The sequence below is a fragment of the Oculina patagonica genome, chromosome 12, assembly GCF_052425735.1.
Source record: "Oculina patagonica isolate OP01 chromosome 12, crgOcupat, whole genome shotgun sequence".
Taxonomy (NCBI): domain Eukaryota; kingdom Metazoa; phylum Cnidaria; class Anthozoa; order Scleractinia; family Oculinidae; genus Oculina; species Oculina patagonica.
In genome coordinates, this window is record NC_135769.1 from 28132448 (window position 1) to 28158264 (window position 25817).

At 40.3% G+C, this 25817-nt stretch overlaps 1 protein-coding gene across 1 annotated transcript; it reads right to left on the reverse strand.

Annotated features, from left to right (window-relative positions):
* Positions 1-1431: 1431 nt before the first annotated feature.
* Positions 1432-21691, reverse strand: LOC144632792 (uncharacterized). Its single transcript, XM_078491520.1, is given in 16 exon segments — positions 1432-1841; positions 1957-2041; positions 2634-2691; positions 3591-3794; positions 3796-3878; positions 4972-5995; positions 6592-6843; positions 8237-8494; positions 9265-9459; positions 10340-10508; positions 11262-14272; positions 15543-15649; positions 16228-16483; positions 20903-20974; positions 21100-21189; positions 21343-21691. Coding segments are annotated over 15 exon segments (5982 nt in total). The 5' UTR covers positions 21496-21691; the 3' UTR covers positions 1432-1841; positions 1957-1991.
* Positions 21692-25817: the final 4126 nt, after the last annotated feature.

The following is a 25817-nucleotide window of genomic DNA, read 5'->3' on the forward strand; positions in this document are numbered from 1 at the left end:
CTTTGGAAAGGTACTCTGAAATTCGAGATTAAATAAAGTTTATGATGATGATGATGATGATGATGCCTTGTTAATGTTCACGTTTTGTTATTATTCATTGCTTTGTTACAAAATGAACTTACTACTTGCTGAAAATAGTGAAAATTTAATAAGCGCCCAGCCTCGAATAAGCGCCCACTCTCAAGGTCAAAAATTTAATAAGCGACCAGGGCGCTTAATCGAATAAATACGGTAGTACTGTATGTGCAAGATATCAATTTCTGCTTTGGTGCGGTGAAGACATGCTCCAAAGCAGGAAAGTCGCTCGTTAGATTCGCAGGAGACCGCTGGATACCGAAACGGAGGGCGCGCGCGGGAATGAAAAACAAAATGGCGGTAGATCGTGGCGGAACAAGTTCCGAGCCATTCCTCGAATGTTGTTGCGGGTCTCAATGCGTGCGCATATAAAGCATTCGCGTTTAAACTCTTCGTGTTTCTAAAAATAGCACTTGGCAAAAGTGAATATTCAAACGCTGTGAACGCGCGTTACACGTTTCAACCCTTACGAGTTTCTGGTACAACCAAATTCTCACCAATAACATAAAAATAAAAGTATGACAATCCGTTATGAGAACCAATACCACGAATCTGGTCAATTTGGAGTCCAGTCTCCCCGGATTTTCTCCCAGTCTAGCTCCCGACTCTCGCCGTTTTTCCTGAAAAGAGGAGGTTAAAAAAGACGATTGGGAATGAGTCAGGTGGGAAGTGGGATCCATTCCCCAAACAGAGAGTCAACTTGCTAGGGTAGGGCTGGGATGTTTTTGCCGATTTTCTCCCGGTGAGGTTTCGAGCTAGCTTGGTTAAGAGTTTAATAACAGCTTCACGCAGTTCAATACTAATATTGAACCGATAGTGGAGCCCTCTAATTGGTTGTTTTTAGTCTCAGTCATGCATGTAATAACAGACTAAACCGGTGTCTAGTCTATGTTCAAAGTTTAGTAATGGCTCATCAGTGCCAACACAGAACATTTCTGTTGCATGAAGCGACTCTAAGCTACTTCCCTTGCATGGGATGCTATGATCACTCCTTTCTCGAAATCAAAAACAAATGCGCAATAAGGAGGCTGACAACAGTATCCTGCTCTTTCCAGCTCTGAAAATTTGACGCTCTGAAACCGCTCCCAGAATTTTTTTAACTTTGCAAAATGTTTAATCTTAACGTGCTGATTATTATTCAATAATAAAAATGAGTTACCGAACTCATTTCCGAGTTACAAGCACTTAAAGCTCAAATTAAGGGTGTTTTTTTAACAGGTAATACTGTTGCTATGGTAACCAGTGATGTGATCAAAATAACCACAATTTGTTTATCAATGATCGGGCATTTGTTTGATACCATTTTTTGTATCAGTTACTGATAAATATTTATAACACTCAGTAGCACAATCATACTAAAACGTACGAGTAAATGCGTTTATTCACTCAACTCAAGCGCCTGTGAATCTAAACAAAAAACTAAATCAAACAGGTCACCGATGAAATCTTTACTAAAACATACGGAACCTTATAAAAATAGCAATGATCAATACAAAAATACCTTCTGACTACGTCTAAAGGGCACTCACTCTTAAGGGGCACTTCAATGAACTTTACAAATTGACACGATTCTTTAGATACAATTATTTCTTAATACAAAATATCGAGCACCTCCAGAGATTAGCGCTTTTTATACTTAGTTTTACAAACATGTATACTGTCCTAGCTGTACATAATTACACGGTTTTCCAAATTCAAATTTTTAAAGAAAGAGTCGAAGCATCATCTTGCTTTCAGGTCTGAGGTCTGTATCTTTGCACTGAAAACTGACAAAACAACAACAAAAAATATTTAAATGCAAGAAACAGCAACAGTAGCATTAATCAATAATTGCTCTTCCATGCTAACAGAAGTTGTTTGATAGTTTGAAAACTTTCTTACATTTCAAGATAATTTCATCGACATTACAATTCAATTCACGGCTTTCTTTGTCCTGTTTTTTCATCTTTGTCTTTGAACTTTGAAGCTGAAACAGAAAAGAGGAACGGTGGTTATTAAAATCAACGCGATCGAGTACCCGCGCGCGTGACACCGTGCTTTTTACCCGCTTAGCAACGTCTGTCATTTTGCCTCGCATCGCAATCAATCAACCGTGACAATGAACGCGACATCTGAGAAGGTTAAAGGGGCTATGTCACGCAATTTTAGGCAGTTTCGGCACTGACCAACTGTTCATAGAATAAACTGAAATATCACAATATCGGCTTATAACTGGAGAAGAACTCAGTAGAAAAACAGAACAACTAAAAAGGGGCATGGATGGGCAAAATTCGAGAAGATTAAACGGATGGCGTTCGGGTAAACTTGAAAAACGTCGGCCCGACTTTTTTCAAGTTTATCTCAATTTGTATCAAAGTGTCATTTACAATGCTCGAAAATCACCCTTGTTTGTTATATGGCAGTGATTTTGGCAATAAAAGACTTTTGCTCTGCCAATTTAAGGTTTAGAGCTATTAATTAACGAAAATGAATAGAATTACCTAGCCCCTTTAAACGCTCAACGTGAATCCGCTGTAACGTGCAGAAAACCCTTTTGTATTCGAAAATCAGACACCTACCTACAGTCTGGTACAGTGCCACGCGAGCAGCAACGGAACCCATAGTTGACGACTCCACCTGGATAACCAATAAGAATAAACTATTAGTATCACGCAATAAGCAAACAGTGGTCACACTTTCCAACACAAATAAAGCATAAAGGCCAAAGCTTTGACAAAGTATTTATGATGCTCAGGATGGAAGGCCAGTACATAAACTGTACGGTGAAAAGTACTGAGATATCCCTATTTCCGCTTTATACCAGTACGTTCCGATTATTTGCTCCTTTTCCTAGGTTATAGGCCCTTCCAAGCCTGGAAACAAAGAAGAATTCAGTCCGGTGGTATAAGTGCCAGTACCCCCTGGCCAGACTAACAGTACTAATATTGATTGGCTAAATATTACTTGAAGTTCTGAATTTTTTTTCAAGCTTCTTTATTCAAAACGCGTATTCGATCAATTCATTGCCGATGGCTCATTTATAGACATTTATATTCATTCCGCTTAGCCCTCCCGGATATGAAGCCCCTCCGTTATATTACATCAGTAATTAAACCTTAGACTAAATCTTGGCTGATAGAGCGGTTTTCTCCTACTGTCGAAATACATTACGCGTTTGCCTTAGCTAAGGATTACAATTTAGTGGTTGGTTTAATAAGTACCAGTGCCACTTTCTAGACAGACTGAATCAGAAGTAAAACCTAAGACTAATCGAATCGCTCGCGCTACGCTATCCCTCGTTCCGTGCCGGCTTCATGTATTTCCATTGGGAAGCTTTAATTATTTACTAGATCTATCCGTGTCCATTGTGACCAGCCAGATTTTTTTTTCTTTTTGTACCAATATTAACTTTTTTACTCCCCTCCCCTGTCGCTTTCTTTGCAACAATTTGTCATCCGTCTTAGCCGAGTTGTCCCTCTGATACTTGGTCCCATGGACACAAGGAATTATCTACTTTACTTGCTTTAGTCACTTACCCCTTTAGAAAGTTGCCTTGTTAAGGGTTTTCCCTTGCCGACATCACTGGATGACTGCCTTGTGAAGGTTGTACCATACTTCCCCACCCCTCCCTCAGAAGTCTGTCTTGACAGTGGCCCGCCTGACGCTCTCTTCCATACAGGATCAGAGTCAACCTTCGCGTCTGACGACACCTTCCTGAGAGGTTCTTTGCTCGCTGGATGTAGGACTGGAGTCCCGGGCAGAGGAGCTTCTGCTGTACGAAAAGCTCGATGGGAAGGAGTCTGAGACGGGACGGCGTGACTCTCCTGAAAAATAAGAACAGTCACGCTGAAAATTAGAACAGTTACGCTAAGTTTTTGAGATTTGCGTGACTATCAATAAAAGCCACGAGAGAGATTGCAGTCCTCTGTTGACCACGTTTATAAGGCTTTGCCTAACACTTGCGTTGACTTGCATTCACTTTGATCAGGATCAAATTTGCGCACGTAAGTGGACTCATGTCTTTCCCCGTTTGACCTACCCAGCGCAAGTCAACACAAGTCCTGTGTTTACTTCACGTTCTGAGTTGCAGAGCGCGCTTTAGCATTAAAATGGCTTTTTTGGTCTAGGGAGGTGGAGTGGCCACGAGTCAACGCAGTCGACTGCACTTCCTTCGTTTTATCAGGCCTTTATACTCTGAGCCTCGGTTGACGCCCTTTGGGAGCGTTCTGCATCTACATCATTTCCCTTGCAACTTTGTCTCGACACTTGGTTGTAACATAAAATTGCAGGATACAACTGCCTTGTTTAACACACCCAAAGGTGAACATGTATCGCAAAATTGTCATTACAGTATTTCTGCAACGATTACGGAACGATTGCAGCCATTCGGGCACTTTATCCCGCACCTGCGCCGCAAAATTGCGTGACAAGTAGCAATCATCACGCAACGATCATCAGGGGCAGCGTTGCGCGACGACTGAAATGTCTACTGACATGACAGGCGGTTTAAAAGATAGGCTATAACAACCAACAGTAACGAAGCTCATTTAAGGGATGAAAAGCGCGATATGTTTTTAGAGAAACAGGTGCCCTAAGTCGGCGGACGAGTGACACACTCGCCGCCGCAGCAATTTGGAAGGTTGAGCAAACACTCGAAAAGCCAGCTTTCTAAATTTGATACGGCAGTTAATTTACTTTTATTAGCTCACATGGTTATCTTTAGCCTCCTACGCAGACGTTTTTGGGCTCGTAGCCCAAAGAACGTCTGCGTAGGAGGTTAGCTTATCTTCGGAAGGATCTTTTCTTTTGACTGCAGGCCCCTTTAGTTGATCGCTATGCAAAGGGCGCTCTATTTTATCAGTGAATTTTACTGATAAAACACAAATGACACGGAAATAAATCAGATGAATCCCTTACCATATGGTCTCCTTCTTTCTGTCACTTCAGCGGCAGCTGCTGCTGCTGCCTTTTCTTCTTCTTTAGCCATGGCAGCACGCATCTCTTCTACTTCTTTCTTCTGTTTCTCAACAGTAAACTTAAGCTTGATATTCTCCGACCGTTGTTCGTCGTACATTCGTTTATAATCGTCGTCCACAAATCCGAACGAGATCGAGTGCTCGGACTTGCGTCGTTCCAGCATTCGGACCTTTGAGCGATGTGAGCGAACATCTTCGCTGTGTTTCTGAAGTTCATCGTCCAGTCTTTGACGAAGATTTTTAATTTCCTCTTTGTGTCTACGTCTCTTGACCTCAAGTAGAGTTTCTTGTTCTTCGACTTTGAGCTCGAGATCTTTGATTCTTTGCTCTTTTTGCTGTAAATCTTGCGAGGTGACTAGAGCATTTCCGGCTGTTCCATTCAGCACGTTGCGTTGTTCACTCTTAACACTCTCAAGTTCTTTCTCGTGTCTTCGTTTCAATTCTTGCACCGAAGCGTCTCTTTCTTGTTTTAAATCTTCTAACTCTTTCTCGTGCTCTAACTTCTGCTCTTCAATAACATCCTCTAAGCCCTTGATTTTCAATCGTAAGTCTTCAACGTTCTGCATTTTCTCCTCGCCGAGCTTTTGTTTGTACATGTTGACTTCAGCGGCGTGTGCGTTTTCCATTTCTTCGATTCTCAAATCAAGCTCTTCGATCTCCAATCGTAAACTATCGTTCTCTGAAGCCAGCGTCTCCCAGTCACCCATCTTGCACTTTTCCTCTTTCTCCCGTTCAAAAGCGTCTTTGTACATTTTGATTTCTTTTTGGTATTTTCTGTCAATGGATTCCATTTCTTTCTGCATCTGGTAAATTTTTATGCTCATATCTTCAGTTCTTCGTAGCCCAAACATGGTAGCCGCCTCGGATTTTTTCAAGCTTCTCTCTAAGTCGGATTTCTCCTTTTTAGCCTGTTTTTTGGTCTTTTCGATTTGGTCTTCGAGATCGTCAATTTTTGCCATCGCTTCCTGCAATAGGTAGAAGATATATTACTTTTAAGATTGATGTAACCTTCACTCGATAGGAAAGAAAAAAAACACATATACATATGCTACAAGCATATACTACAAGTAATCGAGCGAGCGTATGCGAACCGAAGTAGTCTTGCGAACGCAAAGAAGTGTTTCTTCTCCCTCGTCCATTTCCGCTCACACGCTCGTTCGCGTTTCTCATTTTCACAAGCTTCACGCTTGCACGCGTTTCGCTCTCGCTCGAAGAGGGTCTTGTTGCACTCTAAGACAACACTGAAGATACTAAGCAATATCAATGTCAGCCCAAAACACAGTTCGTTTGATATTAAAGAAACTACTGAAACATAGCAACGGATTTGCTACCGACAGTTCACTGTCTACTTATACAATCTACTTAGAAATGTCATGTGACAAAAAACCATACCGAGGGAGGCGGAGAAGCTAGCAAATCTACCAGCCTCGTACAAATCTTATCCTAACTCTGAGCGCCCTTTATAAACAGTTACAGCTTGATAATATTTCTTATATTCTCCTTCCTTTTTGCTTCTGATTGCTAAGTAACATACGAAAACAATGAAACAAGTGTAGCACACCTCTAATGAGAGCTGTACTCCCGCATGGGTGATGGTATTTGTAACCGTCTGCGAGTCAGGCTGATTGGCGCCATTTGGTGACGTAGTACCACTCCGCGCCACTTGAATGGCGACCAGCATGTCCGCCTTGAGCAGGTTCACTTCCTCCTCGTGCTTGGTCTCTTTCTGTGACAGCTGTTTCTGAAACTCTTCTCTGCAGGAAGCTAGCTCCGACTCTAGCTGGTTGACTCGCTTTTGCAGTTGGGAATCACTCTGTTGAACATACAAGGTACAGTTAATTTTCTCTTCACAGACTCATTAATAATTTATCTAAGAGAATCATAACCTTTAGGGTGTTTGTATATTCGTTCATAATTAGAATAGAGTCTACGATTAACCGCCGACCGGTTAGCTCAGTTGGTAGAGCGCCGGACTGTTGTGCAGGAGGTCTCGGGTTCGATACCAGACCGGACCAACACTCAGGGTCTTAAAATAACTGAGGAGAACGCACTGCCTTTGCGATGACTTCTGCAGATGGCTAGATGTTCTAGTCTTCTCGGATAAGGACGATAAACCGTAGGCCCTGTCTCCCGTATCTTCAGTGTTATATGGTCGGCAGGGGACGTTAAAGAACCACACACTTATCGCAAAGAGTAGGGCACGGAGTTCTCGGTGTTGTGGTCTGGCCTTGTTTCACGGGTTGGTGCTTCACATAGGGTTTACCCACATAGCGGTGAAACGCAGCGCCTTTGCGCAGTTCCTGGTCAGAGTTGTCCAAGCCAAAATTTTCCATGACTATGACTTACGATTGTCATATCTTTCGCTTTATACCATGCCATAGAAAATACCGTCCACTCAGAAAGTACAGGTTTTAAGCCGTTGTATGGATTGGACGGTATTTAACTCAACCTTCCCATCGTGCGCTGCGATTGTCATTCTCGACGTTCTTTAGAAGGCGTACTATTTCTTTAGCAATTGTCTTGAAAATAGTTATACATCACTTTCGAGTCAATAGTTCTAGGCGGGAATATCCCACTTGTGACTTGTATTTTCTGCGTTATACACACTCGCCTAAAGGCTCGTGTGTACCTACTGCGCCAGTTCCCCTTGGACAGAATTGTCCAAGAAATATTGCAATGACTATGACTACGATTGTCATATCTCCGTATTTACCCCTTAGTTTCAGTTTACTTGATTTATTATTGTTGTCTTGGTTTGAGGGTTTTCCTCGGCTTTTCTCGTTTTTCTCTCCCATTATTATCAACACTCATCTGGAATTGATTACCACAGGATTATCTTCTTCGCAGCCTTTGTTTGGGCTTGTCAAATTGACGTTATTTTACGAAGGTTGCACTTTATAGTCTTGCAACTAACAAATCTGTTACCCTCGAATTCCCGATGGAATTGGAATTTGGAAGTGCTGGTTTTTGTGGAGGGAGAAAAACCGGAGAACCCGGAGAAAAAAGAGAACCAAACTCTCTCGGGTCCAGCAATCAAACCCGGGCCACATTGGTGGAAGGCGAGTGCTCTCACTACTGCACCATCCCTGCTCCCCCGGGAGACGCGTTGCATCACGCAACGCTCCCTCCGGGAGAAGCATTGCGTGACGACCCAGTTAGCGACTTTGAAGGAGAACACCCTTCGTAAACAAGTTGATCTACTTTACCTCAGCCTCTCCTCCCACAGTCACAAGAGGCACCGCCCTAAATCTCTTGGCATCCCGCAGAGCTTCCTGATGCTCTTCTTGCAGTTGAGCGATCCTCGCCTCGTAATCTGCCTGCATCTTGGACAGCTCTTCTGGAAGTTCTTTTGCATTCCTGGGCGAGGCAGATCCCTCCACATCCGCATATTTTTCCGATCTTATCGCTTGGATTACCGTCATCATGTCGTTACGAGTTTGCTCGATCTCTCGTTGCTGTTTCTCCTGTAAAACGAACGTGGGAAACATGATTACACTTGATATGGATGAAATGACGATGAAATAATAATATGTTAGTCAGGTTCAACGAGCGTAGGACAGTTAGTAAAACATTCAGAGCCTCTGATTAGGGCTGTCCCTAGAAATTTCCCAAAAAATTGCTCGAAATTTCTTTAAAAGCTGCTCAAAAAATCCAAAGCGTTGCTCGATAGAGTTCAAACCCGGCCTATGACCTGTCGCACACTAGCCTGCGAATAGGCTCACGTTTAGGAATACACGCGCGAGTGGCGATGCGACGAGATTGAGTCGAGTAGACCAGGGAGTTGCGCCTCCCCTACCCTCCCCTACACGACTGAGCCTGCGCTACCTGCACACCGGCTGGACGTTCTAACTACTGAGGAACGCCTGTGTAGGTAAGAGGGTTCTTCAGTGACAGTCGTCCCGCCAACAAAATGACTAAGTCGCCAGGAGTTCTCCGGCTGTAGCTGGGTGGTTAGAGCACCCGACCACTGTGCGAGAGAACAAAGGATTTGTTGGATTTTCCCACGCTCGTGGCAAATAGCTGAATAATATCATATCAAGATTATATATACTTAACGCCCCCTCCGGGCAATTGAACTTCGAAGATCTTTGGTAGCATTTTGATCAACTTCGGATGAACTTGAAATCTTCGCGGGTACTCGGCCATCGGCGAAAAAAGATAACGAAAAATGCCCTCTGTCTTATCAAACAGAATGTAGTGATTTTGCTCTCTATATTTTAAGATGATAATTTACCCGTTCAGTCTTGAGTTCTTCGTTGTATTTCCTGCTGAGTTCCTCTGTTTCTTGCTCCAGTTCGTGAATTCTGGTCTTGAGCTGTTGGACATTAGAGTCGTCGGCCTTGGCAGGGGAAGGCGCCGCTCCTAAAGAGGCCTGGAGAACAACGGCCATGTCACGCTTCAACTGTTCCAGCTCTTCTCCGTGTTGGACCTGATGAATAAAGAAATTCTCTTTACAATTAAGCATATTCTAAATAAACAACCCCCTCCCCTCTCTGTTCGAGAACTCTTCCCAATACGACCAAAAACAAATTTCACATTGACAAGTGAGCTTTTCAGAAACCCGTGTAGTGCCTCTGATTGGTGGTTGCTCGGCCTTCAATTTTTGCGCGAAAATAACAACCACCTAAAGCCCCAGTTTAACATTTGTCCAACATCAAATCAAGTTGTATGTACCGGCTACACGATCCAATATTGTTCTTTACGCAACAACAACAACAAAAATTTGAAAATGTTGAAATTTGAAAATGTTGGACGAGAATTTTCAAACTAGGGTTGGGGGGGGAGGGGGGGGCGGTAGGGGCTTTACGATCAGACACGTCATCCAACACGTTGGATGAAAATATTCGATCGTTTAGCTCGAGCAACAAGCCGATTGCCGATTATCGCAAATAATTTGTGACTTGTGCGATAAAAGCATCTACGTTTGGTTGACCTGAAATCGTGCCCTCCCTCCCTAAAAAAATGCCTGATCGCAGGTTAACATTTGGTGGGAGACGCGGTGGCATAATGGTTAGTGTACTGGACTCAGGATTGAGCGGCCAGAGTTCAATCCCTCGCAGGGGTCACTGGAGTGTTGTGTTCTTCGGCTAGTGGCTCTCTCTACCCAGGTGTACAAATGGCTATCGGCTATTGGGGGGTAACCTTGTGATGGACGAGCATCCCATCCAGGGGGGAGTAGAAATACTTCGCTTAATGCTGCGGAAACCGAGATAAGTTCAGGCCAGATGAGCCTCTTGGCTCGAATGCAGACTTAACCTTTTTCATGCGAGAGGAGCAAACGGCTGTAAAATCAAAACAACACAACAAACCTTGAGATTCTCGATCTCTTCCATGTATTTCTGGCTCATATTCTCCATCTCGACCTGTAGTTGAACAACTTCAGTTTGCAGACCATCTCCTCCGTCTCCACTGCTCCTCTTAAGTTTGTCCATCTCTCGTGAATGGCTTTTCTTCAGTAGTTCCATTTGACTTTCGTACCTAACCGACAGAACAGAGTTACGTCATAAGACATACATGTACAATCAAACCACTCGTAAGCGACCTTAAAAACGTCAAGCCTACGAGGTCGCTTATAGTAAGTGAAACCGCAGGAGGCCTAAATTTTGTGTTTTTAAATGTCCTATAAATGTAAGAACAAAATTTATCATCACATCAGAATTTTTAGGCGTCGTTTACCGAATGTTAGAAACGATAGAAAAATATCAAATCATCAACCCTGGAAGAGATCGCCGTCGCATACGAGAGGTAGTCGCTTGCGATGACTTGCGTTGGCTGGCCAAACGGACTCACAAGTACACGCAAGTTGTCAGAAAAAGCCATTTCAATGCTACTGTGCACGCTGCAATTCAGCACGTGAAGTAAACAGCAAGACTTGTGTTGACTTGCAATGGGTGGCCAAACGGAGAAAAACTTGCGTTGACTTGCGGGCAAATTAATTTTGATCTCCACCAATGTGAACGCTATTCATCGCAAGTCAACACAAGTGCACGCAAGTCCTGGCCAAACGGAGACGCAAGTTAAAAACTTGTGTCTACTTGCGTCTCCGTTTGGCCAGGCCTTTTACAAGTGACGTGCTGGTTTTTGATTGGGAAACACTTTGACAGCTTTATAAAGATTTTCCAAAAACGGCATTTTTTCCTCCGACTAACGCACGTGGAAGCGAAAACTCCAATTTTAAACACAGAGGTCAAAACTGGTTAAACAGAGCGCACAGGAGTGTTATTTGCTTACCTTTCGGTCATATCTTTCATCTCAACCTCCAGTTCTTGAACTCTGGCAGCCATTTCCTCGTCATTTTCTTGGATCACTTCCCGAGCACTACTTTCCAAGATGGCTTCCCGCCGCGCGTTCTCCAACTCCTTCTTGTGTTGTGCTCGTAATTTTTCTATCTCTTGCTGGTGAGAGGCCTTCAGCTCACTGATGTCAGACTGAAGAGTTATAACACGGGAAGTTAGCCGCAATTTCAGCTCGTCAGCCTCAGAGCTAGCTGCGCCGGAAACTTGTAGCGTTTCTTCGTTTAATTTCCTCATTTCGTCGTCATGAGAATCTCTTTGAAGACTAAGCTCTTCGGCGAATTTCTTCCTTGAATCTTCAAGCTCTGACTGGAGTTCTTTTACCCGAGTGGCTTCCATTTCCCGACTTTTCTCGCAGAAAGCTAGCCGTTCTTCCATTTGTCCCACTTTAACACTTTCTTGGCTTTCGCTCCCTTCTGGTTGAACATTCTTAATTTCTTCAACCATTAGCGTTACTCGGGATCTCTCATCATCCAATTGCCTCTCCAGTTCTTTAGAGTTCTCTTTTTCCTCGCCAATAGCCAGCTCTAACTCCTTAATATACTTCATAGATAACTCCATCACGTCCAAGATGCTATATTTTTCTTTGTCTAGCTCTTTGGCTTTGCTGACCAAACTCTCTCGCGTTGTATTGAGTTCCTTCTCTCTCAAGGAAAGATTGCTTTCAACACCTTCAATCCACTCAGCCGTTTCCTGTTCAACTGTAAGCCTTCTGGCCAACTCTTCAGCGAGTTCTATAACCTTTTCCTCACTCTCTATGAGTTTAGAGTTTTTGTCTTTGGCATAATCTTCGTATTTCTTGATTCGTTCCTCGGCTTCTGTGAGCTTCTTCTTCACCTCGTCGACCTTAAACTCGTCTTCTTTTTTGCTTTTCTGCAGCTCAGCGGAAAGAAGTTTTTCCTCGACTTCGTAATCTAAAAGCTTTTCTTCAGCAACTGCTAATTTATCCCTGCGTTCTTCGAGCTCGTCTTGTAGCACGCGAATTTTGTTTTCAAGATCACCAGTATTCTTTGAATAAAAGTCTTTCTCTGTCGATTCATAACTCCGCAATTTTTCCTCGTACTCTGCAATCCGTTCGTTGGCGATTGCAAGAGAAGATTCTTTGTCTGACAGCTTTTCTTCCTGATCCTTTAGTTCCGATTCCAGCTCATCGATGTGCCTTTCCGCATCCTCTCTGTAAACCATGAGTTCGGTTTTCCTTTTGAGCTCATCAAGTTCACCGTCCCTTCCTTTCAGCTTCCTTTGCTCGGATTCCAAAGCTTTTTGAACATCCTCGAACTGATTCTCAAGTTCTTCAAGGCGAAGTTTTCCACGGTTTAGTTCAATTTCCATCTCATCTCGTTTAGCCTCTTCCTCCTTCATCAACTCTTTTTCTCTTCGAGCGCAATTTCTTTCCGTTTCTCTCAATTCGTCTTCTTTACGTTTCAAAAGTCGCTCTAACTCGTACAGCCGCTTTTTATCCGCCTCGGAATTTAAACTACTGGATTCTTTTTCGGATAATTTTGCTTCCAATTCATCGATTTTGTCTTTGTAAATTGAGATTTCCTCCTCCAAACCAACAATACGCTCTTTTACATCCCACCGTTCACCTTCATCAGTTTCATTCTCGGTCTGCAGAAATATTTCTCGTTCCATACTTTCAGTTAGTTCGCTTTCAACAGTCTGTAGTCTTTCTTCCAATTCTCTGTTTTTCTCGACTACATCGGCATTTCTATCTTCCAATTTCCTCAGTTCCTTGTGCAGATTCTCTAATTCACTTTCCCTCTTTTTCAAATCGTCCTTAACCCTATTACGCTGGCTTTTTAAGCTTTCTACATCCTGTTGTTTTTCCTTCAAGCTTTCCTTTAAACGATCAATTTCCTTGTTAGCCGATCGCAAAGCTGTTTCGTTATCGCTACGACTCGCTTCACCCTGCTCTGAAGCGCTCTCCACTGAAGCAAGGGCTAATTTTAATTGATCAAGTTCCTCAACATAGGAAAGATCTTTTCTAGTTCTTGGTTCATCATCGCTTAAAGATTCTGGCCTTGCCAGCGTTACCCCTGCCTCAATTGACGTTGCACGGGCCGCCACAATATTTTCAGATGCAACGCGTTCTTTAGCTCTGTTTAAAAGCTCAACGACTTCCTTTGAAAGACCACCTTTTTTTCGTTCATCCGAAAGCAGTTCCAGTTCAGAAAACAATCGGCTGTTCTCCTCCTCTACTTTAACCCTTCTTTCTTTTTCGTATTCAAGTTCTAAGTTTTTGTTAACCAACTGGTTTTCAGTCTCGGATAGCTTTCTCTCGTTGTTGCTCAATTTCGACTCTAGCTCTTGTAACAGTGACCTGGTGTACTTCGCAACCTTCGACCGACTTTCATTCGCTTTTTCAAGCTCTCTTGTCTTCACCAATAATTCTCGCTCATTTTGTTTTAGTTTCTGCATAAGAACAGACAGTTTAGACTCCAAATCCTTACTATCGTGCCCATTCGCATCAGCTTTTAAACTGAATACTTGATCGCTCTCCGGCTCTTCGCCTGCTAAAATCAATTTCTCTTTGCCGCTTCCTGAGACATGTTTCACGGAGGATAGTTCGCTTTTCAAGGACTCGATGTTTGCTCTGTGAATTCCAATAATACTATTCGCTTCCTGTAGATCAGCTTTAGCTTCAGCAAGTTCTTTAGCATGGATAGACAATTTCCCTTTGTGCTGTTGAAGAAGCTTTTCTTTCTCTTCCAGTTGCTGTTTTAAATCGTTCACTTTGCTTCTGGCTTCGAGCAGTTCTTTCTCCTGAAACAGCAGTGCTTTTTGATAATCTCTACACTGAGAATGTTCTTTCTCCAACTCTTTGATTCTGTTCACCTTTGTTTTAAGTTCCAACTCAAGAATGTGTGCAGAATCCTTCTGCCTTGCAGATAGCACGCTTTGCTCTCTTAAACGCTGGTTTTCATCTTTCAGTTTTTCTAGCTGCAACTTTAATATTAAAAAAATAATATTAAATAAAGAAAAACAAACAAAAACGCACATTAAATTAAGGTAAATTTATCGAGCATGTTCTTATTATTTTGCACCCTTTACTCGTACTTTTCTTCTTACTTAATTTTTGTCCAGGTTCAAGCCCTGGCTGGGTTTACTGCATTGTGCTCATAGTGCCCCTCTCCACCCAGGTGTATGAATTGGTACCAGTGAATTTAATGCTCTTATTGCTGGGGGGTAACCCTCCATTAAACATGCATCCCAACCATGCATGAGGGAGTAGAAATACTGGTAGTTAATTATAATGCTTTATGAAAACCAGGATAAGCTCTGAACTGATAAGCGTCAAGGCCTCAAGGCCTCGGTGAACGTGGACTTTACCTTACTACTACACAGTAGCTCGAGTTTCCATTCAATAAAATTATTCTGCTGGCCTTATTTACCCTCTCCAACTCCCTCCCCCTCCCAAAGGCCAGAAATTTGGGCCACTTTTCTCACAGGCAAGATGAACTGCAACATATTCACAATCCTAAAGCATTGCTTCATATTTTATGCTAGTGTTTGGCTAGGTGAGATAGGTACACAGGGCCCATAACAAGACCCTACCAGAGCCCCAGGGGGGTACTCCGGCTTGTAAATGACGGGGATGATCGAAGGATTTTTTTGGGTTTGAAATTTTCGATTCCGGGATTTTTTTGGGTTGGAAAATTTGGCAAGTATTTTTTTGGGTGACTTGATTTAAATTGGGGATTTTTTTGGGTATTGAAAACGAACTAAAGTGCCTTGGCGCGGCCTTGGCGTATTTATGGTATGATGAATAAACAAACACGATCATTTAATTTTTTATGGTATTCTTTGTGTTATATTATTAGCCCCTCCTGGCAATTTAGGGGTAATTTGACAAGCGATTTTTTTAGGTCTATTTTTGACCCAGGGTTTTTTTTTGGGTATGTCAGAAGACTTAGGGATTTTTTTGGGTCCTGAGTTTTGCCTCCATTCGTTCATCCCCGTCATTTACAAGCCGGAGTACCCCCCCCCCCTGGGACCAGAGCTCTGGCAAGTGTCCTCTCAAGAATTATTCACTGGCTAAAATTCATACAGCTGCCTAAAAACGGCAGATATTTTTAGCTCCTTATATTGCTTTCTGGCAGGTGCTGCACAAGTGCAACCACCTACTTCAGATCTTATTGAAAAACCTGGGTACACAACATCCTAACCTATAAGACAGAAGGTACTACATGTAAGCTTACAGTATGTGTCCACTCACCGATGCTTGCTGTTCCCCGGTAGTCACAGTACTAAGAGGAGTGGTGCTAACTTTAGAGACTGAGGTTTTACCAAAGCTTGGGACACGTCCAACAGTAGAAGTTGTACCTGAAAAAGACAAGGAGAATCAGCTACAAATGTACTCTCATCGGCTGCTGCTTGTTCATACTCCAAAGTGAAACATTGCACAACAATGTCACACAAAGCAAACTTATGGCAATAAAAAACAAAGACATACATTGTACATAATGCTTCCTGTTTCCTGGAAACAGTCTTAAACATAATAAAAACTTCTCAACTGCTTTTGGGTTAAAATGTTATTCCAAAAAGATAACCATTGCAAATTTTTATTTGTTTTACCTTAAACAGCTCATCAACATTGTCTCTTCTGCTGATGGTGTTGAGCTGAGGATTGAAGTAGCCGGCTGCGTGGCTTATACAACCCTGACAACTCAAGCTTGTTTGCATACTGTATACACGTCAGGGTATTCAAAACAAGCAAGCAAATGTTGGTGTTCTGCCAGCAACTTGATTACATGTCACCGGTTACTCTTGTTATAGCAATCAGCTCACAGGATATATTTGTATTTGTATATATCATGATGCCAGTTAATGCAAAAGCACAAGGGATATCCATCTGTATTACTGTGTCGTAATTATCAGAAGGAATGATGGTGATAACTCACCTTGGACAAACACATCTGAGTCACTAGAACTACTTGAGCTTCTACGGGGAACAAATGCCTGCGACGCTTGGACAAATGGCTTGAGTACTCGTGACCAGTTGTCTAGCTCCAGCCTGTTCTCAGCCTTGAGGTAGTAGGTTGTCTTTCCTAGCTTCAGCCCAATGGAAAACGGTTCCCCAGTGTCTGCTTCACCAATGAACATGCCGCTACAGAAGTCAAGGTTGATATTACCATCCAGCCTTTCAGTTGAGCAATTCTGCAATATTAGAAACAGAATCATATGAATTGAGTTTTTTTAGAGGAATCACAAGTGTAATGTTTACATTATAAACAATTATAATATTCAGTCCACATCACAAGATTTCTGAAAAGAAAAATTTAATTTGTTAATGAAAGATGTACCTAAGGGGAGCTTCATGTATGTCATGGAAGATGCCTCATGAAAAAGTTTAAATACATGTAAATTGGCAAATAAAGTAAGCAAGGCTGATACTCTGTAAAACACTTAAAGCACAATGACACAGACCAGTCAAAATGTGCTGGCCGCCAACAATTTTGTCGCCTACAACAAAATATCTGCAGCCTACTACCGTTAAATAAATCAGGGTTAAGTTTAACTTTGCCATAAAATCAGTTACACAATAAATTAATGTTAAAACAACATTTATCACGAGAAATATAAGCCAAAACTCAGCAACAAACTTTCTTTTAGCTCATAAAACAGCCAAAAACAGCCATATTTGAAAATCACCCCTATGATGCATTGCAAACCGTTGAAGGAAATTATGTGCATTATGCATGCTAATGGATTGTGTCTCTGTTGATGTCTAACTGAAGAAAAAGCAATATTCTAGTTGCCAAATAATTATTATTTTGGCAACACATATTGCTGTAGATGGATGTGATTGTGCTGCTAACGTACGATTTACAACTTTTCTGTACATTACAAATAAGATGGCGTCAAAACATGAGCTTGTGGCCTCTGCTGCCGACTACTCCAGCTATCTTGCCTACTACTCAAAAACATTTTGACTGGGATGATAACATGATGAGCACAAACTAAAAGCCAAAATGCAACCGAGTATTCTACATAGTATCAGCTTTGCTTACCTTACTTTATTTGCATTTCTATTTTTGGCAGATGTATGCTCAGAAACCTGTAATATTTGTTTAATGACTACAGGACTTGTTTTGGGATTTGTAATATCATGTAGCGTTTACTGAATAAGATGGTAAGCAAATATAACCCAGAGCTTATTTTCAGAATTTTGGGTATTCACTACAGGACAACTCGGATTAATATTAATCCGCGGATTATAATAATAATAGATTATAATAGGATTATTATAATCCAGTAATAGATTATTATAATCCTGTAATAGATTATTATAATCCAGTAATATATTATTATAATCCAGTAATAGATTAAGGCACGGCAAAAAATTGGAGGGATTAGATTATTATTAATATTATAATCCGGATTAATATTAATCTCTATTATGATCCTGATTAAATTTTTTTTGAATGTTCGGAAAACAGATATGTCTATTTGACTATCTGACGACAAACACACTGCAGACTTACAACACAGGACTGTCAAAACAGAAGGCACTAATCACATCCGTCACGTCACGACTCCTACGCTCGTGACATTTGTACCTTTGCCGTTCTATGTTAGTTCGGTCTTTCGACCTTATTTGCTTCTGACTTCTTTCTGAGGGTACTGTTTTTATTTGGAGGCATTATGTATTGAATAGAGCCGTAAGATTGTGGCCAAGGAAGTGTCTAGAGGTCATTAGTCCGCGCTGTGTGGTTTCCGTTTACAAGTAGAGTTGAACGGACACCTCTAAATCTGTACTCTGCCACATGTTGTGCTAGTTCAGTTTGTTTTGGCTCAATTCTATTTGCAAGATATGCTTTAGGCTCTCAAATTGTTCGCCCTTGAAGTAAAAGATATGAAATGTTACGTGAAAATGTAAACTACTTGCATTTTATTGACGCCGGGCCCGGTATTTTAATCAATATTGTTGCAAGATGTATTGTCTTATCACGGGTTATCTTGGTCCGGCTTCGCCAGAGACTGGTTCAACTTTACTATGAAAAAGCCGAAAGTTGGTTTCAGAGAGACACTGTGTGTTGTAAAGGCTATGCTTCTTGCATTATTTTGATCGAGCGCTCTGTCTTTTTTAGCTCGATGTTTAAGATTTTTAACGCCCTCGTTCGTAGCGTTGCGTTGGCACGCGTTGGCACCACATGATTCAAATATAGATTTGAAATCTTTCACGCGCAAGTCTGTTGACTATTTTGCGTTTTGTATATGCCAGTATATGGTTCAGTTCGGAAGCTTTGGACTAGGATTGAGTTGTTGAGATTTATTATTAAGATTAATATTAATCCGATTAATATTAATCTTACATAAGATATTAATTAATATAATATTAATTAATAGGATTAATATTAATCTTACATAAGATTAATATTAATCCTAATGGATTAAGGCACGGCTCAAACCTCAGTAATAGATTATAATAATCTATTACTGGATTATAATAATCATTAGGATTAATATTAATCCGATTAATATTAATCCGAGTTGTCCTGTCACTAGTCAGATGACAATATATACCAAAAGCCAAAGAACAAGTCTTCTACCTATTCACTCTTACTCAAGTATGATTATTGTATTTGGTAGCTTTTTGTTTGGCTCATGCAGGCCAATACTTGCAAAAAATAAAATCAGAGTATGCTATGATTAGGATTTTTTTGAAAGGAGAGCTGAAACCAGTAGTGACAATATGTGGAGAGCATTAATAAAATAAATTTAGCATGCCAGCTTAAAACAGAGGCCAAAGTAATATTCAAGACTTTGAAACAATGCCAGAGAATGTTTGATGCATTTATGGTAAAGAAGACTGCTTGAAATTCACAACAAACAAATGAACAAACACTGAAGGTCTGCAGCAAGCAATTTTCAGAAAAACCTACATATAAATTCTACTCTAAGTTTAAATTTGAAATTAAAATACTGCCTAGCCACCAGCCCCTCATTAAAGTAATTTTAGTAACATGTTATATTAACATTTGCATCAATTATAGTAGTGATTCTTTTAAAGGTGCACTAGAAATATAAGTATAGCATTTTCCCAACCAGAAGTCTGTATGTACTTTGTGCTTGACCAATGGGGACATTCAAAATGCAGAGAATATAAATTTTGCCATCTAATAAAGATCTATTATCAACAGATATTTGCAGCTTCTTGGAAGTAAATGAAAGCAATTAAAGAGGATCAGCAGGCTGGGATCTTGTTTCTGGAGTATAAATGACCTTTGTTTGTTTGTTTGTTTTTCAAAAATTCAGTGAGATTGAATTCACGAAAACATAGTTAGAATATTTATCTTGAACATAGCAAATGCCAGAACATCACTGTTGCAAGACAAAGAGTTTAATGTACCAAAAAATCAAAGTTCCTATTTTCTTAAAACTGGGGCAAACATGAGACATTAGTAAGATAATCTTCTGATCTACTACTTGTGCTATCTAAAATTACATGAGGCTTAAAAGGGTTTTAGAAAGGATTTCATGTAGTTCACATGTAATCTGGCTGTGTTAATTGGCACTTCAAAAAATGTTCTATTTCTAGGAGGCGATTAAAGATCATGATAGCCACAGAATCAGTGAAGTTATTGTTACAACTTCGACAAATGTCTTTGTGCAGAAATGTGCAATAATTTTAATTTGATAACTACAGCATACTAACATAACACTGACAGCAAACATGTAAGTTCATTGGGTAGCTTGAATTTCCACTGCAAAATCTTGCCTATACGAGATGAATGAACATTGAAATATGCAATTTATGCATAGTACACAACATGATACTTGAGGGACATTTTGTCTTGAGATAAACTGCTCATAAAATCACTAAAATTACTTTTGGAAAAAAAGCTACATTTTAGTTTTACAGATTGATTTCCCCAACATAACATCGCAATAACCTTCAAAAGTATATAATATTATTGGTGTATTCTTCCCCAGAGGGCAAATTTGAAAATTAAATTAACGAGATACCCCAGGCAAGATAACATACCAGATGATGTTTAGCTGTGGGGTAAATCAACACCGATCGCAGAGTAAGGACTTAAAAGGCTTTGTGCAATGTTTACAAAGTGCTTCTCTCGTTACAACGTTTGAAAACTGAGAAGAATCTAGCATATTTGAGCTTCCACAATTATCTGTAGCATTGTAATTATTCGAAGACGATCCAATGTACCCTCAACCTCTAAAAGATTACTTATATCAAAGAACCACTTTGTTGTTATATTAAAAGTTAATGTGTCAAAATACTTTATGAGCGACAAATATTTGTGTAGAGCGACTGAAATATGGAACCGATAAAATTAGCATGCGAGAGACAACTTCTAAACAAAATATTTCTCAGCGCTGATTTCAATAGCTGATCATAAACAAAAGACTTCCGTAAATTTTTTGTTGGAATGAACGAAAACAACTTAAGTTCTTATTTTATTCTTAAAATCAGAAGGGTACTTAGAGAATGGACTCAGAAAGCTATATTGTCGAGGAATGCACCTCAACTCCTCTTGAGTTATATGTGACTCGGTACAGTTAACGTAAATACCATGTAAATTTCAGCTATGTAAAAATTAATTTTCCTACCTTCTGTTCGTCGTGAAAGAAGAAATCGAGGGTCCCAGTAGAATTTAGCACGAACCAACGTTTGTTCCATCGCTAAAGAACAAACAAAAAGAGAGAAAAGGACATTATAGCCATCATCCTTCGTTGACGAAAATAAACAGAAATAAAAATATCAACAAATTCACAAACGGTGCAAGGAAATATCGATCGTGACTCACCGAAGGAAGAACTTTCCCTTTCTCGACCGATTCGTGAGTTGTTATACAGAGAACTCCTGATTTTACCACAGTTCGCAGTCTTGAATATACCTAACATCAGTATAAAGAAAACTTATAGTTAAAATCATAAGTTGACTGTCTTGCAAGAAAGATCCATGTTAGCAAATTATGCAGCTCAAGAAAACGGCAACATATTAGAAATCACTTTCCAAGCTACACAAAGCAGTAGTTGATTATTGCTACCTTTTGGCCTGACTGCTTCCGTGTAAGGCTTTGAAAAGACGAATCTTGGCTAGAGCTGGAGGAGCCGTGTGCATCTCGTAGCTTGAAACAATTTTGACACTTGCTCTTGTTAAATACATTTGGCTGAAAGTTTCTGCAAGCACGGTCAGCCATAGCCGATCGCTCTTACTTCTGTTTCATTCTTGACAGAAATGAGAAGTTGTCGCCTTCTGTCGATTGCCTTATTCCACAGATTAAATAGCGAAGAAAACACGGTTGTAAAATTTAAACTTAAAAGCTCTTTGTGAGGATTCTAGCAGAGTTTATGAAATTATAATGCATCCACAAGCGACGCCCCGGTTTGGTTTGATCCTTTACAAAAAATGCTTTACTAGGCATGCGTAAGCAAGGACAAAAATAACCTTGCCATACCCCACTGAAAACCTACCATTCTTGACGATTCCAGTTTTCGCGCGTCATGTAAATCGCTGTGCAGTACTTGCTTGTCCCTGTTGCTTGTTGTAAAAGAAAATTAATTTGAAGTGTTGTAGGAAAAGAAATTAACTCAGCAACATTTTTGCTTGGTTGAAGAGAGCTCGTAAATTGCTCCAGAAAATTTATTCAAAGTAACGTAAAGACTCGATTACCAGACGGTGTTTGGGCACCCTGGGTACTGGAGGGTTTTCCTTTCTTTTTTGTGGCGTAGATAGCGGCTTTTAAAAATTCATCGCAAAAAAAAAAAACCTCTGGCACCCAGGGTAGTGTTCGGGAAAATAACTCAACGAAAACCGGACTAGAGAGGACGAAGGAAATTGAGCCTTAAAAAGAGAGTTTATTAATGGAATCCATTTTTAAGCCGCACCAAATAAATCATGTACAGATTCTTACAGAAAATTGAAGCCGTTCTCTTTTATTCCCTGTATGAATGCTGCTTGATATAAAGGACTGACAGCTATTCAAAGTTGTCCTTCAAAATCAAAACTCAAAAGAAAGGTCAGCGACAACAAAAATTTTATACGGGAAACCCTTACCCTTTTACATTCCATTTTTGACAGAAAAGGTAACATTTTCGTTAACCTCTCATAGAAAACGGTACTGGAAGTGCAGCAGCTCTCGTGGGCTTGTAATTCTACTGCTCTAGAGGGGCTAGGGGATTTATTGGTCCAGTTTTTGTTCTATAGTTATCTCTCAAAGGCTACCGAGTCATTCATGTCGGATGTGAGACCTCCCGAGAGCTGCTACTAGGCTTTTATAGATTGTGCTCCTAAAAGTGGCATATTATGCTACTAGCAGTGCTCAAAATTTTGCCAAATTATGCAAAAATTATGCCAGAATTCCCAAATTATGCTTCTGATTTCCGAAATTATGCTCACAAAATGACGTAGATTCTATACATAGAGGTGCGCAATAACGACACCAAATTATGATGTTTTTTAAATAAACTGTTGTTGTAAATTTATTTGTGTTTATGGCAGTTTATCACGGCCGTCAGCTGTCCAAATTAGCTGCTCGCATCTCTAAACCGTTTGTAAAATGCCTCCAACGACTTAACAATCACAATTGTATAGCTAAAACACGCATTGCAAGAACAAACTACCTAAATTTCATTTATTTCTGTAGAAAGTACACCATATTTACTACATTTTATGAATTTATGCTCCAAAAAGTGCTAAAAATTGCTAATTATGCCGTGGCAGTGCTCGTTTCACAAATTATGCTTTTTAGCTCCAATTATGCCAAAAATTATGCTAGCACAATCCTTACCCTTCTACATACCTCCAGGCTGAAACAAGTATCCCTTTCAGGTTTAACCTTCCCGAAAAGTCCATTATAGGGAATAACCTCCCAGGCAGCAGTTCTAATTAGTCGTGCTGGAGTTGATCGCGCACTCTTCCGCCGAGTCCAGTCCCTGAACTCTCCCTTGCGCGCCTTATGTAGGGGTTGAACCAGACGCGAGAATTTGAAGCTCTCGCCATTATTTCACTGAAAATCCCACAACAAGCCAAACTGGAAACTACTTTCAAAATAGGTTTTTTTCCCCCGTTTTTTTTTTGGGGGGGGGGGAGGGGGGGGGGGGCGGAATGGTGGATTTCTGAACATGTGCATGCAAGTTATCCTGGACTCTCTCCTCTCGCGTGCACCTGGCTTCAACCCCTATTAAGGGCGCGTGGAAGAGAGTGTTCAGGGACAGGACTAACTATTCCCCAACTCCGCCTTCTTCCATAAACAGTCTTACGTTTTATGTGTGTACAGGTTCTGGTTAATCGACTGTGTTAATTTAACAGATTTCGGTGAAAGCCAATACTTGTTCCAACAACCCATCCAATAATTCATTTCTCATTTATTTTCTCTATTCTAATTTATTCATTTCACTTACGTAAAGGCAATGAAAACAAGGGAATATCATGCTGGTACAAATAACGCCCGAAACGAATACAAATATCCCGCGATATTGCATACTAAGTTATTTTGGCGTGTTAGATATTTTGCTGCCATGGAAACCGTAAGACACATTCCTAGTTCTTCGTTTTTGAAGGTTTAAAATTAATTGGATAGCCAGTTAAAGGTGTAACATCGCTAAACATTTTGCTCGTTGTTTGCATTCTATTTTTGCCTCACCCTACTTGCAATTGCTTGTCAAAATATAGGACTTTGCCTCTCAGAACAGATAATGTCCGCGGATAAATGTCTATGCATATTTTCGCGCCAAAGGCGGTTATTGTTTATTTCTATATTTGTCTTAGCGGGACTCTATTAACGAAACACATTTCCAAAATTCTTTTTTTATATAATCAAACGTGAAATATTTTTTAAAAGATGACCATTTCTGGTTCATTTCCCGCCTTTGCACGGTTGTTTCGTTTAACTTTTTCTTCATTCCTGTTTTGGTCTATATAATGAAAAGAAAATTACATGGCGGCTTGTAGATACGAATTTTATTTTTCACGTTAAAAACAATATTTTACTTACAGTATTTGCTGCAATCATTAGTAAAATATTGTTCTTTTTTGTTTTAACCACTCGAAAATGAAAATTATACCTTCGCGTCGAAGTGCGATATCCTCTATTCCCTTTGCGACTATAAAAGCACAAATGGAGGCTCACGTTGTTTCATTATAATCTTTATTTCATCCAGTCAACTCACCATTTTTATTTTAACGCACACATGCCCCAGTGTCCAGCACTGATGTTTTTATTTAATTTACAATTGAATTACTTCGGTCGCTTTAAAATAGCAATTAGTTAACAATTTGTCTTGTAGATATAATAAGAATAATAAAAAGTTAAATATACTTAGTAATTTGAATAAATTACGATTTCAATTTAATATCAGCGAAGTAAACGAAGCTTTAAGAGGGGATGTCACTACGGCCGGTCCACTGGATTTCGGACTCCAAAATAGTTTCCCTTCATATATTTACCACAGGTACTACCATCTATCCTTACTACTAAAATACAGTTGAAATGATCAGAGAGTTTGTTTTTCTCGACTTTGGAGGATTTATCAATTACTAATGTCAATAAGCGATGAAACGGCCATTTTCCATGTGTCGAAATACAGGATTTCAAACGTTCGTTAAAAATACTTCGCGCTTATAAAAGCCCCAAAATTTGTACAAATTCAGTTAATTTTTATCAGGTCTTACTGCTAATATATCATTTAGCTAACTTCCAATTCAAAATCGGAAGCGAACCACAATATCTATTGAACACCTTTAGTTATTTATGCGAACATCTCAAAAATATGTTCCCAAATCTTGCCGTAATTTTCACTTGTGGCACCTAGACGAGGCCTAAATTGCTATTCTACTTTTAGACTAAGAGTTATTCTTTCGATTTATGTAATAAAAATTGTGGCACAACGCGACTTTGAGGAAAAAAATCAAACGAATTCTTGGTATTTTCACCTATGAATTATTGCGTGACAGACTTCACATTCCTTTACCGAGCCGTGTTCATGACACTTCATGTCAAGTTTCTTGAAAAGTACGAGAATTCAATCGCGAAACTTTTGTGGTTGTCGTACGCAATCAAAAGTATGGTAATCAGTTACTTCATTGGTAGTAATGCTGTGGCAACTCTGCCTTAAAAAAGAGCCAATGACGAAAAGATAAGAAGACTTACGAACGCTTATACATTCGCTGACATTTGTGATCTTTTGAACATGACTCGGGTTGCGTTACCTTCCGTGGTGGTGGTAGTGGGTAGGGTGGGAAGGTGGGGAGGGGGGAGGGGGGTAGAATTACACCAGAAAATTTTGACGCAGCTCTACTTCAACGCACTGTAATTTTGATATGCCAATATAACTTCAAGGAACGCCATCAAAAGATCATACCCTATCAAAAGATCCGGCACCCAAAAAATCATAATCAGCTAGTACGTAGCCCATTTGGGTACTGTATCATCACTGCGCTATTGCGTCATTGAAACCGGCGGATCGGAACGCACCTTACCTAGGCTAACTTGAGCCGAAGTTCAAGCAGTTTTCTAAACAG